The sequence below is a fragment of the Fistularia commersonii genome, chromosome 9 (genome assembly GCF_037954325.1).
Source record: "Fistularia commersonii isolate RoL2024-O1a breed Wild chromosome 9, RoL_Fcom_v1.0, whole genome shotgun sequence".
Classification (NCBI taxonomy): domain Eukaryota; kingdom Metazoa; phylum Chordata; class Actinopteri; order Syngnathiformes; family Fistulariidae; genus Fistularia; species Fistularia commersonii.
Window position 1 is genome coordinate 7,308,414 of NC_141292.1, and position 26,324 is coordinate 7,334,737.

Genomic DNA, 26,324 nt, shown 5'->3' on the forward strand with positions numbered 1-26,324 from the left:
AGGAATAAAGTAAAAGATGTCGCGTAGAAAAGTTAAAGAGGCTAGCATAGAGAGAAAGGCTGTTTATTATCGAAAAAGTTTATTTTACTTCGTATTTTTCTGAGCTACAGCATTCTCTTCAAACACCAAGAATGCTTCTATCTCTCATTTCATCTGTGTTTAGGTTCAATGAACTTCCCAGGCTCCTGCTGATGAATGTTCTGAAACATGAACAATGCTTAATGTCCTTGGAATTAAATCCACACCTATTGCACAACAAGACTTTAAATGGAAGAAAGGCCGGAGTAACTGTGGAGTAAGTGTCCTATCCCTCCATGTATTTATGTCCAATAAAAATTGATAGTGGTCAATGGAATTAGAATACAACAAAGAGGGAATATCCAGCCCTGGATCACAGAGCACCTGAGGAATGTGATGCAGCTATTACTTTCCTTCGTAGTATTCTCAACTCCGGAAAAACACAGTTGGGATATTGCACAAACTCTGACACTAATAAAATATATTGGTGTTGAATCATAATACTATGAGAAGTTATATTATCACTTATCGCTATGCCTCTCAATGAGGTTCCTATTATAGGGATTCACTTGTTTAAATGATCAAACCATATGACAAGATCTTCGTGAGCTTCAACATTAATTGATAAGACTAGACATTACTTCAGGGCTCAACAAGCATCAAGATGTGCTTTACTGTTTAGAAAAGCTATGTTCGAAAAATAATACTGAACCAGAACCAGAACAGAATTTTTGCTGTTGTCAGACTATGATATAAAAGCTCCAGTGGCTCATAAAAAACGCCACTATCCTGGTAAGGATCCCGGCAGGAAGCGTGCTGTGCCGCTTCTGATTCGATGCTGGTAAAGTTTAGAGATGTTTTGATGTTTGAGTTAAACACGCCTGTTTATTCTTGTAAAGATTAGTGTCTTAGTTCTTCAAATAAATCCGACCACTGTGGCATTGTGCTGACCCTTAATAATTAAATGATTAAATATTTAATGTATTTATCTATTTATGTGCTAGCTTACCAATAAATTTGCAGACCATTTGAATATTTAATGCCTCTTTTCCTTTTAAACCAGTTAATGGCTACAGCTGTAACATGTGGTCAGAATGGTTTTGGCAGTACTCTTGGCGACTCATCAAATATCGGCTGATGGAGACTGGCTGAGCCAAGATTGTTCCTTGGGGGTAAATTTTCTGATGGTATTTTTACTCTATAATTATCTGCTTCCTTGAGAATTAAACTCAGTACAGTAATTAACTTCATGGGCAATTGACAAGCAGAGAATTGGACAAAGCTCTGGATGTACAGTGGGAAGGCATTGGGGCATTATAGCTTTATTTGAATGAAAATGTAAAATGAAATACACCTCCAGGTACAAAACCTTTGCCACACACAAATCTCTTCACTATTGAAGAGAGTATTCACTATATATAGACTATTCACTATTCACTATATAAATCTTTCTCCCCCATTGTTGCTATCTCCAGTTTTAAGGTGCCAGACACTGATTGGTCAGCTTTATTTGGAACACTAATACTGCACGACCTTAAATCTTTAAGTGGAAATTTGACCAAGGCTAATTTACCCACAAAACAACTTACTTGACTTTGCTGGTTTAACCTTTGTCAGCTTCTTTAACCATGCTGCTGCACTTTCTTTTTTAACTTTTTTTATGAGGTAGCTTCAATTGCTATTTGATTAGAATGCCTGGGAGCTTAAAAGCATTTAAGCAACAAAGTAAGCTTTTTTCATGACAGCACCTTCAGCCATTCAAGAACACCAACAGTCACTTCTAAGCTGTAGAAATTCAGTAATATTGACCACACTTTGAAATCTCTTAGGACCATGGACTGTGCTAGTTTGCATTCTTGCTTTACTCATACACTCTGTGGGCTATTTCCCAAATTTGACAAGTTTCTCTTGTTAAAAAAATAATGTTAGGGTAGCCTTTGCCTGTAATTTTTAGGGATAATAAATCCATTAAATAATAGAAGTAATAAAAGTAAATAGTATCAAATGACTATTTTAGGCAGTGTTTAGCAGGGGTTCAGGCTATTCCTCTCTTCATTTATCAATTTTTAATCAAATTAATACCATATGGTTTGAGAAAGCAAAGCAAATACAAATGACTAAAACCAAGATAAATTATTTGGACCAATTATTCATTTACATTCCATAAACATGAAATTCATGCATCTGCCAATTATGGGATGCTCTAGACACTTCATCTGTTTCCATTTTCCAGCTCTGATACTTCATGACACAGTGGTGATTGTCTTTTAAATGAATTGTTAGCGTTTTGGAATTTGTACATGCCATAAAAGAAAACTCTTGATCATTCATCATCACATGTGAGACTATTATCATATAGTTATTAGTTATGCCAGGAAGAGCACTGCTAATTGTGTAATGAAATGCAGACATGGCTCCAAATACCACTCACTGCACTGAAACGAAGTAGTTTCTTAGGGTTAATTAGTAGTCATCCCATTACTTATACTTTGTGCAAACTGCAGCAAAAGCTTAATTAACTTTGATTCTCTCTCCCTTGGAATTTGGTTTCACAATAGTACAATGATGCTTATGTAGGGGAAGATTGATGTGTGCAGACTGGCAATCAACCAGGTATTTCTTTCAGACAAAGCACACACAACCAGTCGAAGGGCTCTCATGGTGTCATATATTATGTATAGATGCAATATGTGTCAGTCCAATAGCAAAGATTCTGAGCCTATCAAACATAATTTTTGTGGACATCTCTGTAGAAGAGCTCAGAGCCTTTATCCCCCAGCCCTAAATTCTATCTTGTCTTCCTCGAGTCTGCCTTTACCCATTTTTCTTCATAATTTTCACTCACTTTTTTTTCTGTTTCAGAGGGATTGCTTGAACTCTGAAGCCTCAGGCTAGAGGCAGTGACTGGGAAGACAGCAATGTAGCCCATTCCAAAGTTAATAACTTTTTAATTTAATTGCTTAAGTTCACCATGCCCTCAATATGTATTTTCCCCTCTTTACTGGTTGTCATTCAATGCCTACGCTCCAATTTTCAACACAGCTTTCTGAGGGGTGGAGGCTGCTATGAGGATGGGGGTCAGACCAACCCATGATGCGGTTGACTGAATGAACTAAATTTGAATTCATAGAGCAACTTTCATCTTACATACGATTATTTAATTTACCAAAGCACTTGTTTCAAATTTAACATGCACAACATATTGTCAACAAAGTAATTGCTTTCAGGAAAACCTCTTAAAAGCTGTGTTATTTTTTGAGATTTTATCAAAAATACTATACCTAGTAATTGCAAATTACCATGTGAAATGAATGCAGAACATGAAGGGGAAGATATTAATGTAGCCAACCAGACAACAATGTTTTATTTATTTTTATTTTTTTTTGATGTAACTTGTTTTTACCTTACAACATTATGGGAGATATATTCCAAAACCAGCCAGTGAAACTTTGCAGTCATTATAATGAAACCATTACCTCCCTATACCTCAGAGTGAGTGGAAATGTGTAAAGGAATAGAAATGCTAATAAAACAGGCACAATGTAATTCTTGGTTTTAGCCTTACAAAATACATATGGGCCTAAATGGTCCATATGTCGTGGAAAGGCCATGCCACTGTAACAGAGAAAGGATAATTTTGTTTTTTGTTAATGGTCAGTGTGTCTTTTTAAACTACGACACAACTGTCCAGGCTGCCTTCACAATGAACCAATGGATATATGTGTTTTCAAACACAAAATTAAATCTAATGTCTGCCATTAGAGATGCATCTCAGTGTTGCCCTTCACATGGATTACTATTAGCCTGATCTGATTTGATGTGCTGTGTGAGTGAACTACAGTATCAGTGATCATGAAAGCATTAGATGCATCTTGATAATTATTCACTTGTGAATCCGCTAGAATTTTCTGTTGAATTTTCACTTAATTATCATTTGTATGCCGATTCCAATTTACAATGTATATTTTACACTGTATTTTACACTTGAAACTAGATCTCTCCCATTCTGTAAATTTTATGGCTGATAAAAAAAGGGAAGTAGACAGATTTGAGTAAGGCATAATTGAATATCATATATCAGCTTGTTGTATTGTTGTGTTAGTATAATGTTTTGGAAATTGTAAAATGTAACATATCATATACATAAATATAATGTATCAACATTATCACCCAATAATGAAAATGCACATTTTGAAACATTTTTATAATAATAATCCAAAAAAACTAGCTAATTATAGTTAAATCTAAAACTACCCCAAAATTGGTAAAACAACAATAAAAAACACAAACAAACTAAAACAAAACAAAAGCTAAATAATGATAATAAAAATCATCTACCCTTAGAGAATTACAGTGAGTTTTTGAAAAATAGTGTGATGTAATGTGGTCATATTATTATTATTTTGGTGTTTTGGGAATCATTTCACAAGCATTTAAAAAATGAAACCGACAAATCAAGCTTATAATTATGTTGGAGGCCTGTGAGCTATACTTGTCTAACCTGTGATATACCACGAATAAGTCTGATATCTATTTGGCTTTATCATCATCATTATATTTATTATTATTACAGCTATATCGTTTCAAAGGTTCAACCCCATGCTAGCATGACCTGGCATACATTCCTGGCCCGAAGGCAATCACAAATTCAGACACTGAGGCTTGATTTAGTGATATTTTTCATAGAAACTAATCACTGTTTTTAGTCACAGCACTGTAATTCTACTCCTTTTCTTCCCCCAGAGTAAGGACTAATTGGGGTTTGTACTTTGAGGAGAGGATGTGTTCGATCCATTTGAAATAACTGTAGGGTATTACTTAGTGCTCTCCAACTATTTTACCTCTGTAAGGTGTGAGAAAAAGGTCAACTCTTTAATGGAGATAGTCAGTTCATTGCACAGCTCAACTAAAGCAAAAAGACTTGCATGTGCTGGCATATTATTACCTTAATATTACGTTTTTCTTGCATGGCAATGAATCATTTCACTAGAAAATATCATTGTGGTCTTGAGTCATATTGGCATACCTCTGCATACTTCTATGAAGAGGTATGCCGATAGCATTGAGCCAACAAATTAACACTCGATGGATATAGACTCCATGAATAACAAACCAGCAGTTTTAGTCTGAGGAGCATCCCTCTACAGTGATAAAAAATAAATAACTTAGTCACACATGTAATTTTATAAACCTATTTGACCTGGATGGTCATTTAAAACTGAATGAAACCCAATCAATACTATTCTCATATACTGATTTATGATCGGTCTTAATCAACATTTTTTGATAAAAATCCTACTGATTTCTTTGCCTTTCTTTTGCTATATATATTTTTGTTTGCCTGAGACCAAGGGCAGTACTGCTCATACAAAGACTGGCCAATCACTATACTCAACACTGATGAGGCAGTTTTGTAAACACAAAATGGCTGCCCATGCCAAAATTGACAAAGTAAGACCTATGTGTCTGCTGGACTTCTAATGAGTTTTGGTATGTATCAATACGTTTTACTAAATTTCTGCAAGTTGCTCGTGTTGTCACTGAGATTGGTTATAAGTCTACAATTGCAATGATATGTATCGAATATATTAGCTGCTGCTGTTGCTGTTGCTTTCACTTCCTGCAAATGTGAAATGTATTGAAGGAGAGCAAACAGCTTTGTCTTGGTAGTTTGTTGTTGTGATGCCAGGATAGAACTTTGTGACTTAGTGTAAGTGTTTATTTTGCACATTTCTTTTTGTTATAAACTTGAAGTTGTTTCTGTCATTGTTGTTAGTTTTCATTTTAAATAGCTTAAGGGTATGTATTGAGTTTTTTCTTTAATTCTCTTACCTAAAATGATGCAAATTTCATACATGACATAGGGTGCGGTAATTCTATTTTTAAATGTTTTTCATGACCAATATATCGCTTATTTTCTTCGTTTCTGGTAGCGTAAGGCCATTTAACACGATTGTATAATGAGCAAGCGCAGCCATCTATACTTTCATGATTGACTGCATTCTACTTGGTGTGGGGAAAAAAGTTATCCAGTTTTTCCTTTTTTGTTTGGTTTGATCAAAGTGGATGGCTGATGTGTTGTCTTTGTTCACAAGACTCCCTTGTCCTATAACCCTTGAGATGGAAGGGGCGAGAAATGTAATAAAAGAAATGGTGCAATTGATCTGCCTTTTGTTCTAATGGGAGAAAGAATCGCAGTCAGTTTTGGATCTATCCTACAGTTTAAGGGGAGGCAAGGAAAAGGCTGAGTGAAAGTGAAAAGGTGTTCGGCAGGCCTGTTGAGAGATTTGCCAACCAATCTACGTATTCTTGCCTCATATTGATTCCCTGCAGCTTTATAATCAGTGAGTCGATGGGTGGATCAATGGACTATACTAAATTTGGGCTGCAACACCATTAGCAGTCACTTTTTTATGTAAATAAGGCTTCCATGTTTATCAGTCAAAAACCCAAAGGGCTTATAACATGGGATGATGATGGTGGTTAAAACATGAAAAGGCAAAATGTTGTTTATTTTTCTTCATTTATGGAAGAATTATAAACCTTAACAGGATAAGATTTTTTTTTTCATTTTGTTTAGTAGTTCCTCACATCATATCTAAATGCTTAATTTGTTGAAATTATTGATGCACACCTGCAGAGAAAGCAACTTATCAAACAATGCAAATTAAGGAAGGGGTTTTTTTTTTCCATTTTTTCCCCCAGCTAAGCATTACAGTATGCACCAATACTTTTTATTGCTTTTGTTGTTTCACTCTGTTGTCTTCCTTCATGCAGTGGTGAAGGATACAAAGTGCTCGGATTATTACATGTAAATGAATGACGTATCCTTTTTTTCGAGAAATTACTCATACAATCAGAAAATAATGCTATTTCACAGACTTTATTAAACACAACACAATTAGTTTTTATTCTCTGACATATGCATGGAGTCCTGATTATTTATTCATATAGCCTGATGATAAGAGTTTTTTTTTTTTTTCTGTTTTTTTTTTTTTTTTTCTGGCTAGGTGGTCACAGTGGTTCCTCATAGTTAAAACAGCTCTCAGTCATTGTTGAAGCTATTGAGCTCGATCAAGAGAGAGACAGGGCAGCTTAGGAGGCACATGAGAATCCGATTGACTAATAAACAAACCGCGTGAAGAAAGTTGATCTGCTGAAGAGCAAAAAAACAACTAATAGTATGAAAAATAGTTTTACACATAGCCACAAACAGTTTCAAAAGCTCAGGGCACCAAAGCCTGGGCCTGCTATCCGTGGCTTTTCATACTTTCTCCCCTGTCACGGTCTGAGATTATCAACATATAGATTTTTGACTCTTTGCAGCCACTTTTTACACTGTACCAAAGTGCCGTGACAGCTGACTGATTTATCAATAAGTGCTTAACTGTGTTAACGTTTCATCTTTGAATATTTTAGGTATGGTCATACTTCCAGAGTTTTATCCATGGGATCACACCACCATATGCATATTGTTCTGGTAACAAATGTCCTTTAATATTTGTAGAGAATAAGGGCTGGTAACTGCTGGCAATCGTTAAGGGGGTGGCTTATTTCTGTTAATGTGGTTAAATCTGCCAGTTCTTGTTATGACAAGTGCCTTTCAAGATTGTTTCACATGTTGGTGGCATAAAATGTTCAGATCTGTCCCAGCACAATGCTGTCAATTCCAGTGGGAAGTCAGCTTGTTACGGTCCTGTTTAGATTGTTGGTTTTTTACTTTTGGACTTTTAATTATCGGTTAACGTCATGGTGATGGGATTCATATGCCTTTGAGGGGAGCCAAGTCATATGTTCAAATGAATGGCTGCTGATGATGATTATTATTTATAAATAAAGGTCTGTTTTGGGATTTACTGCTGATTTTAACATTTAGCTAATGTTTTAAAGGTTTGGATTAGATAAATTAATGGAGACTTGAATGCCACAATTTAATTTTTCATGTTAAATTAAGACTAAACTGTCAATACAGACTCTTGAAAACACATCGAGACACTCCTGACAGTCTGGGGCCTCTTATATATAATTTAGATAATTACCCATTACGGCAGACCATATTTTCTCCTTTGCATTTATTATTTTTTCCTATTCCAGATCTATGATGAAATCAAACTTGATGTATAACAAATTACTTTGTTCGTTATAGAGAGCTTAAACAAAAAGAATACAAGTTCAGCTATTTAATTTTCTCTAACGAAATGCATAATTTGTCACTCACCAACACTGAAGGCCTGCCCTTATTAGATAAGATGAGATAAACCTGTTTTGATCCCCACCGGGGGTTAGGGTTAGGTTTAGGGTTATGCTTCGAAATGCGTCTGAGTATGAGTATCAAGTTGTTCTTCAGTCCGTCCATCCATCCATCCATCCATCCATCCATCCATCCATCCATCCATCCATCCATCCATCCATCCATCCATTCCTGGACTGATCGCCAGTGAATTGCAGGGCCTCATACATAGATAAACAACCATTCATGCACTCAATCATTCGGGGGAATCTTACCAATTTTTTTTTCCAATTAACCTGTATGTTTTTTAACTGTGGGTGGAAACCCGGAGAACCTGGAGGAACTCGGAGGAAACCCACGCAGACACAGGGAGAGCATGCAAACTCCACACAGAAAGGTCCCCAGGTAGGAATCAAACCATGGTCCTTTTGGGTCCTAACAACTGCGCCACCGTGCCGCCCTTCTTCAGTACATTTCTTTATTTCAAAAATGTATCAGATGTTCTCTAATTTTATACCCACACTCCTACACCTAGCCTTCTGCAGAGGATATCTGAATCTGATATGCCTATTTTGATTTGCCAAACTACCATTATGCATGTTTCCTATAGAAGTCCAGAGTCAATCAAACAAACACATTGATGATTCATATCCAATCTATGCCAAAAAAAAGCAGTCAACTTAGACCTTATATTTTAAAGTTAGCCCTTATTTCCATGATTTGTCTTTGTCTCCGTCCAATGCTGTATTGTCATAATTGACTCATGTATTTGCCTGTTTGCGTCTTTGTAGATAATGGACTTAATTTCACCTTTAGTTAAATTTAGTTACTGAAGATGTCCTTAGTTACGTTAGTTACTGAAGACGTCTCTGTTTCTTGTTAATAATTCTCAGTCTATGTTGACCACGCCTTTGCGACAGAGCCCCGATCCCAAGTGGGCGAAACACAAAATACATCCCGTTACCTGACATTCTGAATCTGAGCGTTAATTTGCTAACCCTGACAAAGACGTCTGTCATCCATTGTAGCTATTTGCACATGCAGTGTAAGTGGGGAAATGTAATGGCTTCAAGGTCATCTGCCATGACTTTAACATTTTCAGCGAGATCCGACTGCTTTAGCTGAGTCTTGCAGTTGAAGTATCATCACTGCTTAAACTGGTTCACAGTATGTCAGAATGTAAAATAAAATAAAAAAATTAATATATACATGAAATAAAATAAAAGATAAATAAACCTTCTTTGAAAATGAAACCCATTTCTAATACTATATCTTTTTGAATTGCCAAGAAATTAACCTGTGATAAAGCAAATGTAACAATCTTGCTCTCCTGACTACATGACAGTTATTACCATGCACTTTGACTTTGAAGACTATTTGTTTTCTTTCTAGGTTCCCTTTCCTGTAATTATAAAAGCCCAAATTTATCCTTTCATGGTGAGAAAATAGTATACCGTATCTGTAAATCTTTTTTTTTATGCTTTCATTTATTACTACTGTCTGCTCATCCATAGAACATGTATTTTTGGGTGGATAGAGATCATACCCCTCAAACCTTGTCTCCAACTTGCTTTTGTCAAAGCTTCTCACACTCCAGTAATATAGAAAGGGCCATAATAACACAGTGGTAGAAGGCTACGGTAAAGAGATTAATGAGAAAAGGACAGTTCAAGACTCTCCAAAGCAGGAAACTAGGCTGCGGCTACTTTTTCCAGTAATCAGTTTATAACTGCTATCACAAAGAAAATGCAGTGCTAACTGTGCAAGAGGTGAAGCAAAGTATTGCACACTCAGCAGGAAGAAAAGGGATAAAGCAAAGAATAATAGGTTTGAGGGGAAAAAAATCCTGTGAAAACTTTTTGGTCTTTTTGCCTTGGGGTTAAGTGGTTATTGCCAGCATACAGAAATGTTTCTTTGTATTCACTCTTTTTGTCATCCTTGTAAGAAAAACACAGAATATTATCTTTACATTCCTGTCTCAGATGACTGTGTGTCTTCTCAATGACAGCAGCCAGCCACACAATGTGCCCAACCCAAAGCAATGCTAAGGATAATCCAATACTGGCGTTCATTTCTATTTTCACTTGAAGTGGGTGCGTGGGGACCTCACATTGCAGAGATGAGGAGAAAATGTCTTTATTCAGCCGCTCAGTGCAGCTTAACTTATACTGAGGAGTTGATGTGGCATCACCACTGCTGTCCTCCCTCCATCTTTTCATTGCATAAAATGGGATCACTCTCTGGGAAGTATAGCTTTTTCTTCTCTGTAGGGGGTTGCAGCGATGTCACCAATTCAAAGAAGCCATGGCTGAGAGGTTTATAAGAAGACAGCATCCGGTACAGTGTGTTTGTCTGGTAGGGGTGGTTTGGTTAAGTCATACAAGCAAGTAGGGATGCTTTTTGTAGCCTTAAGGGGTCTGTTTGTTTGGGATGCCTCAGTTCATGTGACTCTAGCATATAACAAAGATGTTGTCACAATAAATTAAAATTTAGGACATGTACATTTCAGCAGTATTAATTGTTTTGAGAACATGTTTTCATCATGGTTTAGTGTTTTGTTTGTTTCTATTTTTATAAAAACAAACTGAATACCGAATACTTACTTTAGAACTACTTTATTTTAGCTTACTTAAGTTATCAAAATTCAGTGGTTTTGATGGGGCTGTAATTGAATGTGTTTCACTATTGTAGCACAATTATTTGAATGCCTTGATTCCTTGGTTTAAGAATTTAAGATCAGCTTCATTGTATTCACTGCGGATTTCCCAGAATTAAATGACAAAAGTGTGGATCCAGTGTCTTCTGACACAACTCCAGCAACATTTTTATTGTAATGAAATGTTTAATTATCTGTTTTGCAGACAAAGCTGTGAAAAACAATGAAAAATCTAGACTGACACTAAAGTCTATTTGTAATCTTGAATCAGATGGTCATAAAAATAATACTTAGAATGATTTCACATATATCAAAAATACATAATGAAAATAGATCATTTAGATGTTAAACTGTATGCTATAACAGCAGGCAACATTGAGTGCTTTATATCCTTTCTTTTTTGAATCACTGTGAGATATTGACTCTCAAGAGTTTCAAATCACATCTAATGTTCTTCCCCTTGAGGTTCCAATGACATTAATAATAGTAGACCATGATGTTGCTACAGCTGATTTTATTGCTACTGTATCTTTATTTCTGTAAACCCATGGAGGAATTTTGAAAATCTGCTCCAGAGACAAGCTTCCCACTAGAAGGCCAAGAAGCATTCTATGTATCAATACTCTCTTATCACTCTTTATTTTTCTTAAGTAAATAGTCTTCTTTTCACAATCGAAAAGTGAAACATGAGTAATTCATCCAATGAAGCATCCAATGCAAACTGCAGAGACCTTACATTAAGGATACATGAACTACAGATTTTTTCCCCCATATTTGACATCCAAATGCTTTACTTTTTAAATGCTGTATCATTTTTAATTAATTTTCAAAACTTTCATTGTATTGATTGAATTTTGTTTATTATCTTTATTGTGTTGCAATCTGAGCAGAGATCAATGTCTGGTAATAGAATCGTTTTTGTATATTTGAAAATTCTTTGCTCATTCGATAACCTTTCCCATTGCCAGCTTCCCACCTTGCCAGTTCCTCTTTGGTTATTAATTAGACACACATACACATATGCACACACAGACAGAGAACAAGACAGAATAAGGTCTTACCTGCAACACCAGGCTTTGATCAAAATTATATGCACTGGGCCGTCCCTCTAGTGTGGAAAAAGCCACATTTCCACCAGTAAGAGGGGAGATATCACTGAACTCATCTGTGCACGAAGGAGTCCGCTCATCATCCCCAAGGCGTATATAACCCTTAGCTTGCTTTCCATATGTAGTCCTGCAAGAAGCACTGTAATATTGGTAAGGCAGCAAGGGTCCATCCTCCTTCATACGCTTGTAGATGGCAAAGCTCTCTGGTCGACAGGAGTAGAATTTCAATCGTATATAGGTTATCTCGAAGGCCTTCCCTGTAGAAAACATACATGGATAGATATCAGCCAGCATAACAGCATAAGTAATTGCCATCAAAACTACATGTACTGTAATTACAACAGTCATGGGTGGCTATGAAAGAGACACGCGTAGCGGGGTTCAAGCCCTGGGGCAGAAAAAGACATGAAATAATTGCATTATAGAGACAACGAAAACAAAGGAGGACAAGCTTAATTTCCCATGCTTCCATGCAGGGTAAATGAATGTCATTGCTGCAGGAGTAGACAAATATCCTGGATTATTTTCTCATTATCAAGCTCATAATGGGCCTCAGCAGTGAAACATAGGTCAAAGGGAAAGGTGAAATACAAAGTCTGGTTTCAAATATTGTTGTTTGACAATAAAATAAAAAAGCCAACTTTCAACTTGACATGTTTGCAGTTGAAATAATGCAGTGCAAATATAGGTTTGCACAGTCTTTGGGTGAAAGCCAATCAACTTTTTATTCTATGCTGTGATTTGGAATATTAGCAAACTAAAAGTTAAAAAATTGGCCTAATTAGTAGATTTGCCATTTGTGTTATTAAGGTTAATTAGAGCAGAGGAACATTGAATTTAAACGGAACTTTAAATTTGCCAAAATAGGAAAATGAGTATCACAACTCTACATAAAAATGACCCATATCAAACAAGAAGGTACATATTCAGTTGGAAGACTTAGCAGACCTGATTGATTTGTGATTGTTGGTGCTTTGTAACTTAAAAAGAGGATAATAATTGAAGGGTTAAATAGATTGGCTAAAAAAAAGTAAAGCTCTAGGGCAGCAGTTACACCATAATATTTTATTTCTTCATTTTCAAATTTATAATAGTACATTATAAATTTGTTCTGATGAAAATATCAATAGTGGGTTCACTGTTATTGCCACCATCTAATTCAAAGAAAAGTTCCGGAAAGTATGGAAAAACATGAGTAGCAATGAGGACAGACTTTTAGGGAATATCTTTTTGGTACATATTGGGCTCCAGTTTGAACACAACCGGATTTGGGCATGTATTTCAGGCCCACTTATAATGCTTGGCGAAGTCAATAACTGATCTCTATTTGTAAACAATGTTTTTTTTTTTTTTAATGACGACATTTCATCTCATTGTTGGTCCACTGTGGTCTTTCTCTAATACTATTCTCACAGCAAGACCCACATAAATATACACTCAGTAGATAAAAAAACAAAAACAAAACATAAATAAACTGCAAGGCGCAGGGGGTCCTCTGAACAGGCACTAAACAAGGCATGTAGATCCAGCAATCATGAGAAGAAAGTCAGATAGAATCACTTATTGTGGTGGTTGTCTAACTGCCACACAAGGGAGATTTTTTTTAATCCTTCATCATCACCTACTATACCTCTCTGTACATTCACTTCCATTCTACTGCATAGTTATAATGACATCTGTTGCTTTGCTCTGCCAACTCAGAACCAGGCATCCCTTTGTCTTGTTCCTGCAGCAATCTCTAATGGTATCCTTCCTTTAGGAATTTTCAGATCATCATCCAACCTTCATATTATCTCTATATGAGGTAACCAGATACGTACAATGGCATAAACAATAGGAAGAAAAGAAAATTAACTGTTTGCCTTAATAAGATGCGAACTAATTTCATATGATATTTGTGTATTTAAGTGGATAGTGTTTAATGATTTTTTTTTCTTTCAATAAGAGCACAGTTTATTTATTTAGCAGAACATAATGATGAATATAGCAACATAGAAAATGTAGCAAAAAACATGATCAAGATGCCTCTTTAAAACAGAAATCTTATGTTTTTAATCCAGTGGCAGCTCTGAAAGCAATACAACAAATTTAGATGATATTACAAGGTTTTGGATGCTTTTAAGAACCTGATTATTGAACCATCCCAAATCATAGCCAACTGTTTCTGTTGCATTCATAATTCCATAGAATAACAATTTGTTAAAAATTCTGAAATGTAAATTCCCAAACTGCACATTACTCTAATATTCATGTTGTGAGCCAGTCATGACTAATATTATTTAAAATAATGTAAAAAATAGCATTATGTTTTATTTTTTTTGAGGAAATATCGCCATTGTCCAGCAATATTTTCCAGAAATAGGCATCATGAGAAATTACAAAAACTGTCTAACTGACAATCCAATCAACTTCATTGTATGACAAAACAACCACAGCGTTCTTTTATTGCCACGGTTACGTTGATGCACTTTGACAAACATGTCAGTCTTTGGAGACATTGCACTTTGACACATTACACAACTGGGCAAGTGTATCTGGGACAGTTCTGTATGTCAATCTGGGACACTTTCACCACATGGGTTGTCCACTTATAGACACAATGCATAAGATGGAATCAATTGAATCATTCAGATTTTTTTTATGAATTTTGAAGATAACACAGAAACTTGACAGCTCTTTGAAAGAAATAAAGCAATACATCAGACATTTAACAACTTCAGCAAGTGATAAATGATAGTAGCTTCAAAGTAACAAAATTATCATCCAGAATATGCAAATTGAACTCTAAGAAAAATATCACATTTTTTTGTGTCCTCTTTCCATTTATCATTGTATGAACACATATCTATAACTATCTCTGGCAGAAATTATTTTGTTCATCTTGTGGCAAGACACCAAAGGAAACATCCTTTTGTGTACCCAAATCAAACTACAGTTATTGCACTGCAGTAATAATACTGCTATATGAAAAGACTGTCCTACAATGAGCAAAATAGTTTGCACTATTTATTTATTGTTGTTGTATTAATGAATATGCATTATGGGGTCTTTTGACCATGCTGTTAAGATGCTTGAAAAAGGAAATGCAAATAAACAAATTGAGCTTACCAAAGTAATTATAAGAAAGAATATGTTTGAAGGCTAATTAGCTTTCAACATATAGCCATAGTTACAAACAAGCCTGCCTTTGTTGCCTCGTAAAGCTGCTTCCTTGTTTTTATCACTCTGGAGGCAAAAACACTAGAAATAAACCTGTGCCCTCACACGTATGTAGATGAACTCAGACACATATACTCATTCACACACACAAATTGAATTTACTGGTATGTTTTGTATTTTCCAGATGTTTTTGTTCTTCTTCACGATCAACAGGATTTGCTTTCTTCCTGAAAACATTTCTGTTGTTGATAACAGATTTGACTTCTTTACCTAAATACTCCTAAATGTATTTAATGTTAGTGACTTGGTGAGGCTACACCATTTACTACTCTGTATTTGGGGGTTTTGTAAGTCATACATTCAGAGAGATGGCTGAGAGCTGAAGAGGTGTAACATCTTGCTTTTTTGAGTCATCCATGTCAAATCAAACACAGATACTCAGATCCTGCCAGACTGAGGTAGGCTGAGACTGAACTCATACAGCTGACTCAATATTCACAATCTGTTTACCCAGCTTTCTGCGACAAGCAAATACATGGATGAGCAGAATAATCTCCCAGTCGTGCTGTGTCACAAAGTTTAGAAATTAAATCAAACAGTCTTTAAGAGAATAGTTTCTTATGTGCAAATAATCTGCCTCTGAGACTCTCAGGCCACAGTGGCAGACTTTTATCATTGTTTTACTTGTGAGACAGGATGTTGATTTTCTTTGCACTGAATTAAAGCCAGCTGCAAAATCAGTCTGGGCTGTGTGTGTATGTGTGTTTATATATGTGTGTGTGCGTGTTCGTACATGTGCGCGTGTGTGTATTTATACCCAAGAATTTGTGGGAAAATTCTGACCTCAAATCCGAACCACCCAGAATTCTTCTTCTCTGCGCCCCTTCTTTCTCAATATGTTTTGTTTACTCCCCTTGAAGCAGCTCAACCCCCTATTCTTTCCCATTCCTTTCAAGACCCACTACTGACCTAGCTTCGATGTCTGTCCCCACATCCTGCTGCTGTGTTTATCATCCCTTTATTGCCCCTATTCCTTCAAGACAGGCATTGTTTTGTTTGGAGAGGCGAAATAGGATAGTAAAGCTGGAGACACCCCCCACCAGCACTCCAGATGGATCTCGGACATTGTGCTTCAACCAAAATGATGACATATAAAACATTTTGAGGTATTTGTGAGGTAAAAAACTGTTTGTCCTGATAGTGGTTTATAGAGTTAAAGTGGCAAATGCGCCTTCTTTGAAGAATTCTGAGCACCAGGTGGAAAAAGTCTAGGAGTTAGAATATAGGGAGCAAAGGTCAATTAAGCCTAAGGGAGACAGATGTGCGGGTGTTGGAAATGTTTGAACTAATCCTACAGCCGACATGCCCTGAGGCAGCATCTGCTCCTATCTGCAGAAAAGTAGATTATATAAAACAACCCCCTAAAACCTCAGCAAACCATTTACTCTTTAATGGAGATCAATATTCTCAATTTGACAGTAGCAACTCCTATTTTCTGGGCACAAGATACAGCACCTCTACAATATAAGCGTTGGTCTTTTCAATTGTTACTCATATTTATCCATCCTGAATAACTTGTCTCTTTTTGCACTTCACCTGTTGAGGAGATCTGACTCAATAAGAACTATCTGGCTGTTCTTGGTGTTTTATAATATTTCAAAAAGTATTTGGAAGTTCAATGTGCATTCATTAGTAGAGTTTGATACCTTTTAATGATTAATTTTTCAAGTCTGTTTTTCTTCCTTTTTTAATAATTGTGATTTTTTTTTTTCTATTAAATATCTTACAATTAATCGATTTATGTATTGATTTTTTTGTCCTCCTCTCCCTCCTAAAAGCTCACAGGGGCAATAGTTGAAAAAAAGCAAAACGGTTTGAACAATCGCCTATTTGCCGTATCAGCTAATAATAACAATGCTATTTGTCATTTGCAGCGTGTTAAAAGCAATTATCTGACATATTGAACAGCAGGGTAATTGCTTTTTTCAAACTATGTTTTTAGAATAAGATGGCTAAATTTGTTAAATGAGCTATAAGTTACAGATTAAACAACAGCATCTTGTAATGTATGAAAAGATACAATTAAGGAAACAATAACTGGATTCAATATGCTGAATCCAGTGAATATATTGAATAATTTCCTTTTTTAAACTCTGTGTCCTGAAACACACATCCACACACACACACCTTGGAAATGAAAAAGGGAACAGTAATTTTTTTTGGAGGATTTGCGTTAGTGTGTTGTAACATTATTCACCATTTAATTCAGTTTAACTGACAAATGCGGTCTGTTGCTTCTCTCTGCAGTATCCCATAACATAGCAATGGGGTAATGGGATAATGATTCTAATAACTCAAGCTGGTCTCATAAAATAATGTGAAAAGATGAATGTCTTCTCATGTATCATTTGCACCCAGAGAACAAAATGTAAAGCTGGTACAACATCCTAAATGAAACGAGTATGTGAAAGGGGAAAAGTTAACATGGAAATCTTCTACATTGTGTAAGAATAGTGCAATGTTACATTTGCTTTGAACTAAGATTCCCAGGTGGGTTTTCCACGGTATATAAAGAGATGTTTAATCAATGTAGCCAGTGTATTTCTATCATAGTTTGGGCAAAGTACTAAAATTCCCTTTACTCGATTCATTTCATTAATTTATTTTTAATTTTTAAACTTGCCTTCTCTTAATCACAACCATATAATGGATTTGTTTTAATTCACGAGACTGATTTCAGATGTATTATTGACAAATCTGTGACAATTTGAAACAAAAGTACTGTCACTGGAGATGATTGAAGTATTGTTTTCACATATGACATTGCCAGGGCAAAGACAGGAGAAAACTTTGAAGTTTCATCTTCTAGAATTAATGTTATAGTTAATTGTCATTAGTGCAATAGTGCTTGTATAAACTTGAAAACAATCAACTCATCAAAACTAAGTTCTTTGAATGTGGTCCAGAATATGATGTGGGTTGGCCAGTTTGTGTAGTAACCAAATATAGACAGAGACTCATCTTTTGGCTTCTATCTTGTCATGTCAAATACATTAAAACTGTTGTTACCCTTTCCACTTAACAATTCTCACAAATTTGGTGTTGCTCTCACATTTTAAGCCATGTGTGTTCAAAATTCATGATAAAAGAAAACAGTCACCACTGAATGATGAGAATCATGTTTTTGACCACGTTTGCTCCGTGTTATAATGGTATTCAAGTCTGTGGGCTGAAAGGAAATAAAATGTCTAGAGATTTATATGCAGAAAAGACAAGTTTTAAAAAAAAAGACTGACGCTAAAGCTCAGCGGATGTGAGGAAAACTTTCATAAACTTTATATTGCTGTGAAATCCCATCACCACCCTCTCCAGACAGGATATCATCCACATTCAGTAATTCTATTATTCTTATTGACTTTCTCTTCTTATACCGGATACCATTCCAGCCAGTTCTACACACATACACAGATGGCTCTGAAGCTCTTCTAAATGGAGAAAAAAAGGAACGTGCACAACATAACAGAAATAATATCCGTTCTTTGAAAAGACACTTGACCTAAAACACTCACAAGACTGCAAACTAAAAAGTTTGACCAAATGATTATTCAGGGTTCTGAATGGGCTCATCATTAGCTGAAGTGCTCTTACCAAGGTGCAAGGTGAGGTTCACGGAATTGGGGTGCTGGATACCAAAGTACATGGATTGGCTCTGCCACCACGTAGGCTCTTCATTCCTGTTGAAGTCAGTCAGGAGGCTGGCATTGTGGTGCAGATCCAGGTCTGATGAGTCACAGTAGCGGCACGAGTGTGTTGAACCAGTCTGCATGCAGTACTCCTCAGGTGGAGAGCCGCACACGTTCGATACTTCTATAGTGCGATTAAAGGCGATGTTCTCAAACTTTGGCATGCAACGCCTTGGGGTACCTTCCTCATCATAGCATGAATCCATAGCAGCCCAAACATAGATGTTGCCGTGGAGCTGAATAAAAAGCTGAAAGGCCAATAGATGAGAAATCACCGTTAAAAATGTATCCATTTCTATGAGAAGCCACTTATACTTCACCTACAAACACTCAAACCCGAATACTTTGTACTAAAATGTATCTAAAGTGTAAAAACAAAAGTCCATGAAAAAGTTCAGTCCGTAGTTTCTTTCTTTGTGTCTGTAAAATGTCTGACATGTGTTCTCCTTCTGTGGACTGGTATGAAGTGTTTTTTTTTTCAGGAACTCCTCACCAGGGGCAGGGATGGGGGCTACAAGGCTGAATCGTTCTTCAAAGTATTCTCCATCTGCTGGTCACAACAAATAGTGCATCCTTAAAAAAATGCTCAGATGAAAGAAAAATCAGGGTGTGATAATCATATTTGACCTAAACAGTTCTTTTCTGGTTTAATCATTCCTAATCACAAATGGGACGAAAAAAGAGATCGATATAGCAATATAGGCACTGTTTATTGACACTGAAGCAGAATGTTCTGGTAATTTCTGAACATTGCGAATAGTGACGGACAGCAAGGTTTGTGTGCCTTGCAACTAAGTTTCATTAAAAAAGACGAACCCTGTGGTGGATATTATAATCAAATTATTGTTCATATCTTGTTTAATACTTGTATGTGAACTCCCTATCAGGGGAACAGCAAATGTTAGATGTTTTGGAGAGAAGGTCAGAGAAGCCAGACTGAGATGGTTTGGTCATGTACAGAGGAGGGATAGAGAATATATTGGTAGACAGATGCTGGAATTAGAGCTGCCAGGCACGAGGTCTCGAGGAAGACCAAAGAGAAGATTTATGGACGTAGTGATATGAAGGTAGCTGGTGTGAGAGGAGGATACAGAGAATAGGGTTTGATGGAGGAAGTTGATTTGCTGTGGCAACCACTGAATGGAAAAGCTGAAAGGAGAAGAAGTTGTAAACTTCCATCTTGTAATGTAATGTGCATATTAGTTTTTAAACCTCTGCTTAACATTTGCCACCCTCTCTGTTTAATATTCTAGAAAAACAGGAAACACTCAGCGGAAGTGTTTTGAAATATAAACTTAACTAGAAAAGCAGCCAAATAAGCAAACTCGAGTTACAGCACAAAACAGAAGGACTCCAGTACAGACAGTTGCATTTAGATGCAGTGCATGCATGATCTCAGTGGGATTTATTGCAAAGTCGCTCACATATCTCCCTGTGATTGCCTTGATTTATTGAGGCTCTATCACTACTCAGGTAGAGGTATTGTTAAAATGAACCCTCTTTAGTTACTAATGCATCCTGTGCAGGTTTCAGGGTGGAATAACCTGGCTTCAATTCGTTTAGCTTTATGTAGTCCAGCGATTATATGAACAGAAATGAACAGTGTGTGTGTGTGTGTGTGTGTGTGTGTGTGTGTGTGTGTGTGTGTGTGTGTGTATTCAACATCAAGTTCGCAAATTAATTTTATTAAAAGGTGTGTTCATGAGGAAAATACAACTATGAACAGGAACATTATCAGCACTTTTCCAAAAGAATCAATAAGTATGCATTGTAATACACACTTGAAGGTGTGTAGGACAGAGGGAATGGCCAGCGACACTGAGGGCCTATTTGATTTTCAAAGTGACATAGGATACTTCATCATCAAATTCCTTCATTTAGTTGATTTTGATGTAAGACTTATATGGTGACAATAAAGTGGTGCCTTCTCTTTTAGTTGGCTGAATAAGCTTGGCATGGGGGCCCTCAAAACTACACAGAATGTCTACAGTAGACCCAAGGGGCTACTGCTGTCTTGAACCCTCTACTGTTTTCTAACCATTTAGAAAAAGCAGTCCACATGCTTTCCTGTGACACTGGAAATGAGCTCGTCCACACAGCTTGTGACTTAGCTTGTTAACATCAATCTCTTGTCTTCATACAAGTTTGTTTCAAGTCATCGCACTATATTAAAGAAATAAATGCAAAATTTTAAATCCCACCAGTGCATAACAACAATTCATAACTAAAAGATGAAAAACATAAAATAATTCTAGATTTTTATAAAGATATAAAGCTTGCCTTATTATTAAAAATATTCATATTTTGTACATATTTTAGAAATAGAGAACTATTTCCTTTGCCAAAGCAAATTGTTTTGCGTGGTGACTCGAGAAGAGTTGGCCAAACTGACTGAATTATTCCCCTATGGTTTTCTTGTTTCATAGTATATAATAACTCATTTTTTTCCTTTTTTGCTTTTTTGGGCCCTTCTCACTCACGTCCCTAGCGCCATGTAAATCTCTGAACTTTGCCAACACCATTCACTACTCCTTGTGCTTTCTTCATTCAACAGTGCCAGAGGATCCTTCAGCGCCCACCTGTCACCCCTCCCTTTCATAGAGCAAACTCTGTATAGCTGGCTGTCATGATGTGAAACTTGTTTCACCAAGACTAGAGTGTATAACCTTCTTTTCATGACACATCGTTGTTACGATGGGTAACATTTTCAAACAATGAGTCGATGTCACAGCTCTCAGTTGTGCTGCAGGCAGCTGCCATATACCAGCAGCTAATACTGCCTCTGACAAACTAAAGTACAACATAACTCAACGGGATTTCCTTGTAATGGTCATATGTGTGACAGTTCACATAAAGACACTTCTGCACTCTTTGCTTTGGTTTATCTATACAGAAGTGAAATGTTTACATCAAACAAACAACTGTGTTTAAAAGTATTTTCTTACCAAATATTTGTCGTCAGATTTTGGGATAATGTTGATATGCTTTTGTTTCAGCTCAAATTATTGCCCAGAATTCAATACATCAACATCATAGAAAGAATTATACACCATTGAAAATATTGTCCTCTGGAAGCGAATTCCCAAGGAAAATGATGTTTCCTGATTGTTCAAAATAAACAGTCAAACAAGAATTTCACCTAATTTAATTTCTTTTCACATTTAAAGTTATTTCAGTCATACGCAATTACAAATTGTAATTGTAATTAAAAATCTACTCTTCTTCGTCAAAGGTTTATTAATACCAATATCTTAATCTAATTATTAGTTACTTTATCACATAATCCCTCCTGGGACTTGATGCCAAACTTTTTTAGCAGGCCTATGCCATGTTTATGCATTTCTTGCATACACATGATTTCTTGATTATGAACATTTATGAACATGAAAATGTGTTATTATAATTGAGTCATCTTTCTTTTAAATACAGTTCTTGTGCTTCTTGGTTAATGAGGGTGGAAAAGAGAAAAAGAGTTTCATCAGTCCTGCCAATAAAATCAAACTTTGAGAAAGAGGATGAAAAAAGTTAAGGAAGTGGCAGAATTAAAGGTTTGAAGAATGGCATAGAATAGGATGACAATGCATCTGCTGCAAGTGCTCTCTAAAAGGTTATGTGCACTTACACTGAATTACAACACCATTGTGTCATTCGTAAATCCATCTCACTTAGTTCACTTATAGCATCCATACAGTGTGTAATACTATTCAATACTCAAGTACTATTCCATCACCACTGATCTTTTTAATATATATATATTTCTATACATATATTTGGACATGGATGGGGAAGAAATGGGAAGCCCCATAAACTGTAAATGTAAATATGTAATGAATGTTGATAAATCCAAAACTTTATCCGGTATCCACTCTATCCATGGGAGTACCTTTTGGTTTGGCTTTCTTAAACTATGCTTAATGGAAAAAGTAATTAAACCTGGATCTCAAATAGTGAGCCAATGCCATCTAATTATGAACTGTGAGTTGCTCATCTTAGACCTGTATCGACCTGTGTGACCACGGTAACTGTAATTTCTTCCCTGTGAAGCATGTTCTGCTTTGCTTTTTGTTGGTTCAGTTTTCTTCTAATGTGATCACCTTCCCTGCCCTTGTGTTATTGTTAATGTTAATGATAATCACTCATCAAGACTGCCTCACCATCCTGTTATGACCTACCAGCTCCATGCCTCTTTTGCACCTGTCTTTTACTGTGTTGTGTAATTGGCCGAGTTTGTTATTCCTGACTCTGTTTTCAGTCCTTATCAATTATCTTTCCTGTATGTAGAGCTGACTTTTGCCATTAAAGACTCCAATATTTCTTTGTTGTTAAAGGTTACCATCTAGTCACAAATGACCAGTAGTTGGCAATGTAATTTCATTTACATATTTAGTCTTAACATGTCTAAAGTATGTAATGGAATATATAATATCAGGATGGAAAGCCAATGCTTGTCCAAAGTACAGCTACATACATCTTTTTTTTTTTTATTTAATCGCTGTTTTCTAGGGTGCAGAATAGAGCACCTTGGAGTTTACCAGCGATTCGATGTGTACCATAGCTGGCAGTATTTAATTAAGTATATTTAATTAGATGTATGTATATGACCATGTGTTTGATGTTAAAGGATATTGGAAAGCACAGAAAAATGTGAAGACATGGCGTGGATGTATTGAATTTGGTCTTGTGATAATCACAATTTAAACCATACTTTAAACACTGAAATATCTTGCTGTGAGGTGACAAAATACCACATTATACAGTTTAATAGTACGGAAAAAGAAGCAGTAAACATTCACTCACTGAAACACTATAGCAAAAAGTATTTAGTCTGCGGTTCCAAGATAAGGTAATAAACCACCCCATGCTGTCCACATTTAAGATAATTATGTGACCCGACATGTGTTTTTGTAGGAGTTAGAGGAACTGTTAAGTTAATATCTGAAGCTCCAACTAATGGATGTATATGATTTGTTATTTGACTAGTGTTTCTTTGGGATCGGCAATAATGGACGTTTCCTACCAACAATACAAAGGAAGAACTATTATGTTGAATAAGCAGAATTAATCATCTGTCATATTTACATTTTGGCATATAATCAAAATATTAGTTCTAGTTTATTTCACATATAAAAAACAAAATATGGTAAACAAGTCTGGGCAACGCAAAGACATTTTCTGAATGAATGAATGAATGAATGAATGTACCCTTTAACTGATAGCTTACAATACTCTCATTGGTGTGATAACTGTGTATTGAAAATCTTTATATACAGAATTTTGTATTGACTGCTCAGCATTATGATGTACCCATAGATCACCAAGAAATGTGTTACAGAGGTAATAGGGCAGCTGAACCAACCAGAAATAGAGAGCTCCACTCTCACTGTGTAAATGGACCCAGAAACTTTATTTGGCCTGGTAGTTGTCACCATGCAGAACACCGCAAGGTTAAGAAGAAGAGAGAAGATGATGCATTAAGACTGTGTTTCCCAAGAGAGGTACAACTTCCTCCTGCTGCACCCAGCCACATATTTTATCAGGCAGGCGCAAGATCTGTCTACTGCGTTTCCAAATGTCAGCTAAAAACCCAAACCATGCAGCTGCAGTCACAGCAAGCCCTCCAGACATCAAGGGTGCATGGGTTGAGAAGTTGCCCTGAGCCTAACCCTGGGGGATTAAGTTGCCCCTCCCCTTGTGCTACTGGGGCCACAAAGGAGAACTGTGTTACCTAAAGTGCCATTTTCATCGTGATGGGATGAGCTTATCAAGACACTTATATCCCGATCCACGAAATATATGAAGTTCAAGCATGATTTAATCAATGATTTTCATTACCCACAAAAGCCATACTGAGGCCATTTTGGTGCTTATCCTTCATAGAAACAAAAAGCGGAGAATAAATGTCACAGAGTTGCCTGCAGAGTCAGGGATATGACCCACAAGTACATGCCAGTGCCAACCTGGTAAAAGAAGCCCGAGAAAACTGTATAACTAGCAAAAAGAGGTTTGATAATTTAGTTACAAACAAAGCAGCAGTTCAGGGAATCCTCTGCCAAAGGCAAACTGAATGCTAGAGTAGTGCAGCCACTTCAACCTCAAACTATATGAGAACACTGTAGGTTGTCTGCCAGGCAAAGCAGTACTGGTTCTAGATGAAACAGGTTTGGCTGATTTATATAAAAAAAACAGAACAAAAAAAAAACTATATCCAATTTGCATCCACTCTACCCATTCCAGTCTGGGAGCTCTCATTTTGAGGAAAACAAAAACACTATCCAGATTGGACTACCAGAGCAGAGCAAATGCAATTTCCATTCAAGTTATTTTCTGGAAACAAAAATGTACAGGGGGTTAAAAGCCATTTTGCATTGTTGGATTTTATAAACCATCGCCTCACCACTATTCACTCCTTTTATGTTGTCTCCAACTACAGGTAATGATTGATGTCCTGCCCTCTTTTCTTCAAGCTTTCCTTGGCTAAACATGTCAGTGATATCACTGCATAAAATGTCAGTTTATCTTGTATGTAGTTTTCCAGTGGAAGGTCTCAGTTTTTGCTTAAACCTAGCCCTTCATTTTTATTGAGCATTAACAATCAGCTGTCCTGCACCGGTGTCTGGCCATGATCCTCTATGCGGGAGAAGAAACAGTCAGATGTGTGCTTTCAAGTGTAGGTGCTGCACATGTATGGAGACAGTTCTCTTGGACTTAGAAGATCAGAGTATTTTCCCTTGTCATGGACAGGGGTGCATCGTCACACTGGATAAATTGGTTTGGCAGCTTATTCCACTTATGCTGTGGCTATGTCGCTGGCATTGTTCTTTTAAGGTCTTTCTGAGTTCTCTGCATGTATACAAGCTGTTTATGATGTACACTGCTTAGCTGCACAAACAGCTTTTTTCTTCAATTTTATTTGTACTATTTGAGTGAATATGTGTTTTGTGGTACCCAGTTTTCAATCCAATTTTCTGTTAAGGGCCCAATCCAAGTTGGTCAGTGTCTCTACAATGCTTACTTATACTTGGCCAATGAATATGTGAAACATTGTTTGTTTCCTTTGTAACCCTTCTGTATACTTTTGTATTAGCTCTGATGATTTAACTGGATTTATGACCTTTTAAAATATCTAAAATTGGAAAAAAAAAGTGAACTGCAAAGACTTTCTTTCCATAATTTAGCAGCTGATGTAACCTATCCCTCTTTGCTGCACTATATGGTGTTCTTTCATATTGTATCTTCCTTACAGGAAGATTTGTCTGCCTCAGAGGTTCATATGAAATGAATTTACTGTTGCAGTAGATGGAAAGCTTAAGGATATAAACAGATCGATTTAGAAACTGTTCTCCAAAAGTGCTTGAAAGTTTCACAAGATAGACATCTTCTCAATAATTTAGGCAGACGAGAGCTGACAA

The 26,324-nt window shown here is 36.3% G+C and overlaps 1 protein-coding gene across 1 annotated transcript in view; it reads right to left on the reverse strand.

Moving 5' to 3' along the window:
* lamc3 (laminin, gamma 3) overlaps nucleotides 1–26,324 on the reverse strand; it is a 133,288-nt gene that overhangs the window by 96,484 nt on the left and 10,480 nt on the right. The window contains exons 2-3 of the mRNA XM_086152995.1: nucleotides 18,821–19,163; nucleotides 11,966–12,270 (exon numbers count right to left, since the gene is read on the reverse strand). Of these exons, the coding sequence (XP_086009121.1) occupies nucleotides 11,966–12,270; nucleotides 18,821–19,163 (648 nt within the window). The remainder of the gene's footprint in view (nucleotides 1–11,965; nucleotides 12,271–18,820; nucleotides 19,164–26,324) is intronic.